The sequence below is a fragment of the Carlito syrichta genome, unplaced genomic scaffold, assembly GCF_000164805.1.
Source record: "Carlito syrichta isolate Samal-C Ts95f unplaced genomic scaffold, Tarsius_syrichta-2.0.1 Scaffold308169, whole genome shotgun sequence".
In the NCBI taxonomy this organism is placed as follows: Eukaryota; Metazoa; Chordata; class Mammalia; order Primates; family Tarsiidae; genus Carlito; species Carlito syrichta.
This window is the reverse complement of record NW_007252265.1, coordinates 18,871-27,966: the sequence shown is the minus strand read 5'-3', so window position 1 is coordinate 27,966 and position 9,096 is coordinate 18,871. Positions and strand designations below refer to the sequence as shown.

The 9,096-nt window shown below is 44.7% G+C and overlaps 1 protein-coding gene across 2 annotated transcripts in view; it reads left to right on the top strand.

The window, feature by feature from the left end:
* NVL (nuclear VCP-like) overlaps positions 1 to 6,050 on the top strand; it is a 118,783-nt gene extending 112,733 nt beyond the window's left edge. The window contains exons 22-24 of one of the 2 annotated variants that reach the window (XM_008065158.2): positions 316 to 386; positions 5,413 to 5,667; positions 5,982 to 6,050. In XM_008065158.2, coding sequence (XP_008063349.1) covers positions 316 to 386; positions 5,413 to 5,457 — 116 coding nt within the window. In that variant the 3' untranslated portion in view covers positions 5,458 to 5,667; positions 5,982 to 6,050. Of the gene's footprint in view, positions 1 to 315; positions 387 to 5,412; positions 5,767 to 5,981 lie in introns of those variants that run through there. The other variant, XM_008065159.2, reaches the window with a different exon arrangement.
* Positions 6,051 to 9,096: the final 3,046 nt, after the last annotated feature.

Genomic DNA, 9,096 nt, shown 5'->3' with positions numbered 1-9,096 from the left:
CGGTGGCCGGGAGCGGCCACTGCACTCCAGTCTCGGCGACTGAGTGAGACTCCAACTCAAAAAACAAAACAAAACACTGAAAAGAGAGTCTACAAAAGTGTTACCTACTTATGAGTGGGTCTCTTGGGTAGTCCTGGATTAAAACCTGATAAGCAGAGCATATCTGCTTTGAATACTATTGTGAAAAAGAATAAAAATCCATCTCTTCACTAATTTCTTCATTGTTCCCCTTGGAGTCTTTGATGGGAAACTAAGTTATAAATCATAGTTAGCATATCATACTGAGGCTTGTATATTTGTGTATTTGCTCCACAGGTGAACTCAAGATTAGTCATAAGCATTTTGAAGAAGCTTTCAAGAAAGTAAAACCTTCTATATCAAAAAAGGTGAGAAATACCCTTAAATGTGCTGGGCATGGTGGCTCATGCCTGTAATTTCCCCCACCAAAAAAAGTCCTTAAATGTATAAAAGAAGGCTACTAGAATTTGAGACCAGTAGATATAAATTCATCAACTATAAAAACTGTTTTACAGGCTGGTTTATATACTACTCCTACTTCCTGAAATAAATTGCATGTTCCATTTTAACCTAAAAACAAGCAAAATAATTTCTTTTGTGTCAGTGTTCTTCAGAGATTTTAATTTTATGTGTTTTTTAGTAATGGAAGCTCAGTACCCCTAGCTGGATTCTCCAACAACTAACTTATTCAGAGAGAGAATGATGTCTTGTGTATCCACAGTCTCAAAGTTTTTGTTTTTATTTTATTTTGTTTTTGAGTTGGAGTCACTCTCTGTCGCCCAGGCTAAAGTGCGGGGTGGCACGCTCATGGCCACTGCAGCCTCGGCCTGCTGGGCTCAGGTGATTCTTCTGCTTTAGCCTTCCAATAGGAACTACACCTGACTAATTTTTTTTTTTTTTTAATGGTAGAGGCGAGGTCTCGCCATGTTGCCCAGGCTAGTCTCACTCTGTTGCCCAGGCTGACCTCAATTTCATAGCCTCAAGTGATCCTCTTGTCTTGCCCCCAACATACTGGGATTACAGGCATAGCCAATCATACCTGGCCCCATTTTTCTATTTAAAATGATGAACTTCTTCTTATAAATTTCTAGTAATTTTTTTACTAAGGAGATATAAAGCCTTTTGTGATATGAACAGTAAATCAAAATAGCAAAAAAAGCAGAACAACATGAATGAATTTGAAGATTATGCTAAGCAAAAGAAGCCAGGCACAAATGAGTACATGTTTTATGATTCCATTTGTATACAGTCCTAGAACAGGCAAAATTAGTTATAAAAAAGATTGACTATAAAGGAATAAAAGGGAACTTTCCAGAGTGATAAAAATGTTCTGTATCTTCACTGCAGGGCTGGTTACACTTGTTAAAACTCACAGAATTCGGCCAGGTTCAGTGACTCAGCCTGTACTTTGGGAGACTGAGGCAAGAGGATTGCCTGAGCCCAGGGGTTCGAGACCAGCCTGGGCAACATGGCGAGACCTCATCTCTACAATAAATCCAAAAAATTAGCTGGGTGTGGTAGCGCGCGCCTGTAGTTCCAGCTACTTGGAAGGCTGAGTCGGAAGGATCGCCGGAGCCCAGCAAGTCGACACTGGGGTAACCGTGAGCATGCTACTGCACTCCAACCTGGGTGACAGAGTGAAGACTTCAACTCAAAACAAAAAACAAAAAAAACTCACAGAATTGTACACTTAGCTGGGCTCGGTGGCTCAGCCTGTAATCCCGCGCTTTTGGGAGGCTGAGGTGAGTGGATTGCCTGAGCCCATGGGTTCGAGAACCGCCTGGGCAACTAGACTTCATCTCTACAATAAATCAAAAAAATTAGCCGGGTTTGGTGGCACACACCTGTAGTTCCAGCTACTTGGAAGGCTGAGGTGGAAGGATCACCGGAGCCCAGCAGGTCGAGGCTGCGGTGGCCGGGAGCGGCCACTGCACTCCAGTCTAGGCAACAGAGTGAGACTCCAACTCAAAAAAAAAAAAATTTTTTTTTTCTTTTTAGTTTTTTATCAAGAGAGTCAAAAAGCTTATGTATATAAATTCAATTTCAATTTTTAAAAGATTGAAGGATGAGAGTTATGACGATATGTCATAATTCTAGGAAAACCTCAAAACTCAGTGTATAGGTAAGAAATAACTGCAATTCTGTAATCCTGTGCCTTTCGGAGGCTGAGGTGAGTGGATTGCCTGAGCCCGCGGGTTCGAGACCCGCCTGGGCAACTTGGCGAGACCTCATCTCTACAATAAATCAAAAATTAGCCAGGTGTGGTAGCATGCGCCTGTAGTTCCAGCTACTTGGAAGACTGGGGTGGAAGGATTGCCGGAGCCCAGCAGGTCGAGGCTGTGGTGACCGGGAGCGGCCACTGCACTCTAGTCTTAGCGACAGAGTGAGACTCCAACTCAAAAAAAAAAAAAAAAAAAAAAAAAAAGATACCTTGGTGTGGTGGCTCATGCCTAAAATCCCGTGCTTTGGGAGGCCGAGGTGAGAGGATTGCCTGAGCTCACAGGCTTGAGACCAGCCTGGGCAACTTGGCGAGACCTCATCTCTACAATAAATTTTTTAAAAATTAGCCGGGCATGGTGGCATGTGCCTGTGGTTCCAGCAACTTGGAAAGCTGAGGCGGAAAGATTGCCTGAACCCAGTAGGTCGAGGCTGCTGTGGCTGTGAGTGTACCATTGCACTCCAGCCTGGGCGACAGAGTGAGACTCCAACCCAAAAAATAAAATAAAATTGTAGCATTCAATATATGCCAGTAACAAAAGATGAGTACAAGTCACATTGAACTTCTGCAATTACAAGTGATGCTCACCAGGCTCGGTGGCTCAGCCTGTAATCCCGTGCTTTGGGAGGCCTAGGTGAGTGAATTGCCTGAGCCTATGGGTTTGAGACCCACCTGGGCAACTTGGCGAGACCTCATCTCTACAATAAATCAAAAAATTAGCCAGGCATGGTGGCGTGCGCCTGTAGTTCTAGCTACTAGGAAGGCTGAGGCGAAAGGATCGCCGGAGCCCAGCAGGTTGAGGCTGCGGTGGCCAGGAGTGGCCACTGCACTCCAGTCTGAGTGACAGAGTGAGACTCCAACTCAAAAACAAACAAACAAACAAGAGATGCTCAAAGTGGTTACCATCAGCATCCAAACACTTCTGATTACACCAAACTAAAAATAATATACATGATAGGGTCCACCCCTGGTATATAGGAGTGGAATTGACACCCAAAACTTAAAATGTTAATGTGACTGCAGTGTCCACACCTACCACAATGACTAAAATTTAAGATTGACAACAGTAACAAGGATGTGAAACAACCAGAACTCTTATACATTGCTGCTGAAATGTAAAATGTTACAACCACATTGAAAAACATTCTGGCAGTTTCTTAAAAATGTTAATACAATGTAGTAAGCTGTTGCTTTCACCTCCTGTTTCCATCTGGATTCTGCATAGTTTTAGAATTTTGCTGTCTTCACTAATTAGATAGAGACATAAGAATCTTCTAACCTCATTTTTAAAGTGAACTTCAGTCAACAATATGAAAGTCATAGGCATTCCCTGTGGAAAGTATCATCTATAGCGTTTAGGTGCAGGGAGGTGAGGTCAGTTCTCTTTAACAGTGTATTAGTCCAGGCACAGTGGCTCATGCCTATAATCCCAGCACTTTGGGAGGCAGAGGCGAGAGGGTTGCCTAAATCCAGGGGTTCAAGACCAGTCTGGGCAACTTGGCAAAACCTTGTCTCTACAATAAATCAAAAAATTGGCTGGACATGGTAGTGCCTGCCTATGGTTCCAGCTACTTGGAAGGCTGAGGCGGAATGATCACCTGAGCCCAGCAAGTCAAGGCTGCAGTGGCCATGAGTGTGCCACTGCTCTCCAGCCTCGGTGACAGAGTGAGACTCCTACTGAAAAACAAACAAACAAGTAAACAAACAAAAACAGTGTGTTAGTCAGCCACAGCTACCATATCAAAGTACTACAGACTGTGTAGCTTAAACTAGTGGTCCCTGCCTTTTTGGCATCAGAGACTGGTTTCCTTTTTTTTTTTTGAGTCAGAGTCTCACTCTGTCACCTAGGAGTGCATTGGCACACTCACGGCTATCACAGCCTCGACTTGCTGGGCTTGGGTGATCCTTCCGCTTCAGCCTTCCAAGTAGCTAAAACTGCAGGTGTGTGCCGCCATGCCCAGCTAATTTTTCTTGATTTATTGTACAGACGAGGTCTCACAAAGTTGCCCAGGCTGGTCTTGAATCCCTGGGCTCAGGCAGTCCTCTCAGCTCGGCCTCCCAAATGCTGGGATTATAGTGTGAGCCACTGTATCCAGCCTAGGGTCTGGTTTCGTGGAAGGCAATTTTTCCACAGATGAGGGGGTTGGAGGGGATGTGCAGTCAAACCTCACTGCTAATGTTAATCTGTATTTGCTCCTTCTCCCCAGTGCTAGCATCACTGACTGCCTCAGCTCCACCTCAGATCATCAGGCCTTGGATTCCCATAAGGAGCATGCAACCTAGATCCCTCACGTGCACAGTTCACACTAGGGTTTGCACTCCTATGAGAATCTAATGCCAGCCAGATGTGGTGGCTCATGCTTGTAATCCCAGCACTTTGGGAGGTGGAAACAAGAAGATTGCCTGAGCCCACGGGTTCAAGACCAGCCTGGGCAACATGGCGAGACCCCATCTCTACAATAAATTTTTTTTTTTTAATTAGCCGGGCATGGTGGTGCATGCCTGTAGTTCTAGCTGCTTGAAGGGCTGAAGCAGAAGGATCACACCTGAGCCCAGCAGGTAGAGGTTGCGGTGGCTGTGAGTGCCACTGCACTCCAGTCTGGGTGACAAAGTGAGACTCCGACTCATAAAAAAAATAATCTAATGCCACCTCTGAACTGGCAGGAGGTGGAGCTCAGGCAGTAATGTCAATGATGGGGAGTGGCTGTGAATATAGGCGAAGCTTTGCTGGTTTCCAGCCACTCACCTCCTGTTATGCAGCCCAGTTTCTGGCGGCCACGGACTGGAACCAGTCCATGGCCCAGGTTTGGGGACTCCAGCTTAAACAACAGAAAATTTATTTTCTCACAGTTCTGGAGACTAGATATCTGAGATCAAAGTGTTGGTTCTCCTGAGGCCTTTCTCCTTGCAGATAACCATTTCCCAGTGTCTTCACATGTTCATCCTTCTGTATCTGCGTTTTATTCTCCTCTACTTGTAGTGACACCAGTTATATTGGATTAGAGCCCATCTGACCTCATTTTTACCCAGTCACCTCTATAAAGGTCCTGTATCCAAATATAGTCACATTCTGAGGTTCTGTGGGTTAGGACTTCAGTATATGAATTTTGCAGGACGCCATTTAACCCATAACAGACAGTAACTAGCTCTATATTCTGTTTTCTTCTTCCTCTCAGGATCAAGTAATGTATGAACGCCTGCAGCAGTCCCTCAGTCGATGACGTCTTCAGTGGCCGACTTGGAAAAGTCCAGCACATGAGGCTGGCAGAGAGGCCCCCACACATTCAGAGGGGCCTGCTTTCTCCTTGACACGGATGTGGCCTCATGTAAGATTTTATTTTCAAATTTGAGAGGCCAACTGGAGGTGAAGATCCCTCCCAACTGGCTAGCCTTGTGTGAAAATGCCCTACTTCCTCCTTAAGAAAAAGAATGTTTTTTGCCAGATGCAATGGCTCCCGCCTGTTATTCCCAGCACTTTGGGAGGCAGAGGCAAAAGAATTGCCTGAATCCAGGGATTGGAGACCAGCATGGGCAACTTGGCAAGACCTCATCTCTACAATAAATCAAAAAATTAACTGGGTGTGGTGGTGCATACCTGTGGTTCCAGGTACTTGGAAGACTGAGGCAGAAGGATCACCTGAGCCCAGCAGGTCGAGGCTACGGTGGTTGTGAGCTTGCCACTGTACTCCAGCCTGGGCAACAGAATGAGACTTTGACTCAAAAAAAAAAAAAAAAAGAAAGAAAGAACTGTTTTTAACTGCTGTTAAAATAACTGATACATTTTTCAAATAAATGTTTCATTTATTTGACCATATCAATCTCAACCTTACCAAAAAGTTACAAAGAACTCTTCCCCCACACCTGGACCTCCTGAGAGTAAGTGGCCAGCCTGATGCTCCATCAACCCCAAATACCTTAAACTATAGTTTTTACAGCTCAGGATATTCTTCGAGGTAACCAACCATTAAAGTTGAGAATTTAACATTGATACATTGCCACCGTTTTTCACCTTCATTCAAGTTTCTCCAGTTGCTCCATTATATAATGCCCTTTCTAGTAAAAGCATCCAGTTTAGAATTAACCATTACAGTTAGTTGCTGTGTCTCTTTAATCTTCTTAACATCTGGAACAGTTCCTCAGGCTTGACTTTTGACCTTTTCAAGGTTACAAGGCAGTCCTTTGTAAAAATGCCTTCAGGCTGGACTCAGTGGCTCATCTACAATCCCAGCACTTTGGGAGGCCAAGGCGAGTAGATTACCTGAGCCTGCGGGTTTGAGACCAGCCTGGACAACTTGGTAAGACCTCATCTCTAAATAAATAAAAAAAGTAGCTGGGCATGGTAGCACACGCCTGTAGTTCCGGCTACTTGGAAGGCTGAGGCGGAACGATCGTCGGAGCCTGGCAAGTCGACGCTGGGGTGGCCGTGAGCATGCCACTGCACTCCCTCCTGGGCAACAGAGTGAGACTCCAACTCAAAAAAAAAAAAAAAAAAAAAAAAAGCCTTCAGTGTGCATTTCTCTTATGTTTCCTCATGATTAAAGTTATGTGTCTCTGACTGGATTATGAAGTGACACTCCATCTTGTCATGTGACATGTGATATCGATATGTGCCATTATTGGTGATGTTCACTTTGATCACTTGATTAAAGTGGTTTTGCCAAGCTTCACGCAGTAAAGGGAAACCTTTGTAATTTATATGTACTTTGGGGGAACGTATTTTGAAACTAGTTAAGTACACCATTCCTCATCAAATTCAAATACCGTTTATTTTATGTTATCTGTTACCCTTCTGAAGTTCATATTGTCCCAGATTTGGCCCTTCGTCCTCTGCATCTCTTTGACAAATCCCTAGCCAGTATATTGTAAAGGACTTCATTTGTGTCGTGATTAATCTCAGCTTATCATTTGCAGTGTTGCTCACAATAAATTCTGAGGCCATGTATAAATAGGTCTTTCTTGCTAAATCTTTACCTCATTCAGCAAAAAATTTTAGGCTGCTTTACTTCATAAAGAATGTGATTGATAACATGGAGAAATTGAATAAACAGAAGCAACTCAGGGTTACAAAGGTCAATAAGACAGTCCTTTTTTTTCTGAGGAGTTCACACAAGGAAGCAGACATCTAACCAGAATATGACACAACTCAGTGAAGGGACTTGAAGAGGGGAGTGCTTTAGGACCCCAGAAGAGAGAGCAACAACAACAAAAAAGCATCAGGATCACGTAATAGAGGTACATGGTTAAGAATGAAGGGAAAGCCATTGCCTTGTTAAGATATGGTGTGGTCAGCCGGGCTCGGTGACTCAGCCTGTAATCCCGCGCCTTTGGGAGGCTGAGGTGAGTGGATTGCCTGGGCCCGCAGGTTCGAGACCCACCTGGGCAACTTGGTAAGACCTCATCTCTACAATAAATTAAAAAAAAAATTAGCCAGGCGTGGTAGCGCGCACCTGTGGTTCCAGCTACTTGGAAGGCTGAGGCGGAAGGATCGCCAGAGCCCAGCAGGTTGAGGCTGCGGTGGCCGGGAGCGGCCACTGCCCTCCAGTCTGGGTGACAGAGTGAGACTCCAACTCAAAAAAAAAAATGTTAGATCTAAGTACCCAACTTTCTAGTTTAGCTTAGACTAGACATAAGTGCAGAATGCATACAAGAGCAGACCATCAGCTTTGCCAATCTACTATGTACAGGTTGAACTGATGTCACAGTGGATCTTGCCAGCATTTCTTCAAATGGAAGGAAAGATAACATTCTTTGAGCATGATTTATGGACTAGAGTCTGCCATGTGTTCTCTTCCTTAATGCTCCCAACTTGTACTAGGGATTAGATAGCCCTATCCCCATTTTGTCAAAAAGAACAAGGTTCAAGGTGACTTGCTAATACAGAAGAATCTGATTTCTAACCTGCTGCTAACTTTACTTTCTCTTGTGAAAAAGGTCCAGTCCTGTGTTCAGGAATACCTGGAATGACATCCGCTATTCTAGCACTGTCAAAGATCTGGCCATTTCGGCCGGGCATGGTAACTCAGCCTGTAATCTCAGTACTTTGGGAGGCCGAGGCAAGAGGATCGCCTGAGCCCAGGGGTTCAAGACCAGCCTGGGCAACTTGGTGAGACCTCATCTCTACAATAAATCAAAAAATAAGCCGGGCATGGTGGCATGCATCTGTCGTTCCAGCTATTTGGAAGGCTGAGGTAGAAGGATCACCTAAGCCCAGCAGGCCAAGGCTTCGGTGGCCGTGAGCGTGCCACTGTACTCCAGCCTGGGTGGCAGACTCCAGCTCAAAAAAAAAAGAATTTGACCATTTCATTGACCGTTTGACCGTTGTGCTGAACACTGCTAACATATTGGAGAACTAAACTTAATGCCTATGTGTATGGCAAAGAGAGCTGATTGTCCCCAAATACCCATTCTTTCCTTCTGCCCTTCAGTAAGAATGGCTCTTGCTGCTAGGTGAGTGACTGAGGTCTGGCTAGGGTCATATGAACAGAAGCAATGGCTGGACACAGTGGCTCATACCTGTAATTCCAGCACTTTGGGAGGCCAAGGTGTGAGGATCACGAGCCTAGGAGTTTAAGACCAGGCTGGGCAACATAGGGAGACATCATCTCTACAGAAATTAGTCAGTCATGGTGGCACATTCTTGTAATCCCAGCTACTTAGGAGGCTGAGGGCAGAAGGATCGCCTGAGCCCAGGAGGTCAAGAGCTATGATTGTGTGTGGCACTCCAGCCTGGGCAATACAGTAAGACCCTATTTCAAAAAAAAAAAAAAAAATAGCAGCAGCAGGATCTTCTGTTTCCATCCTTTTATTTTACTTTATTTTATTTTTTGAGTTGGAGTCTCACTCTGCTGTCCCAGACTGGA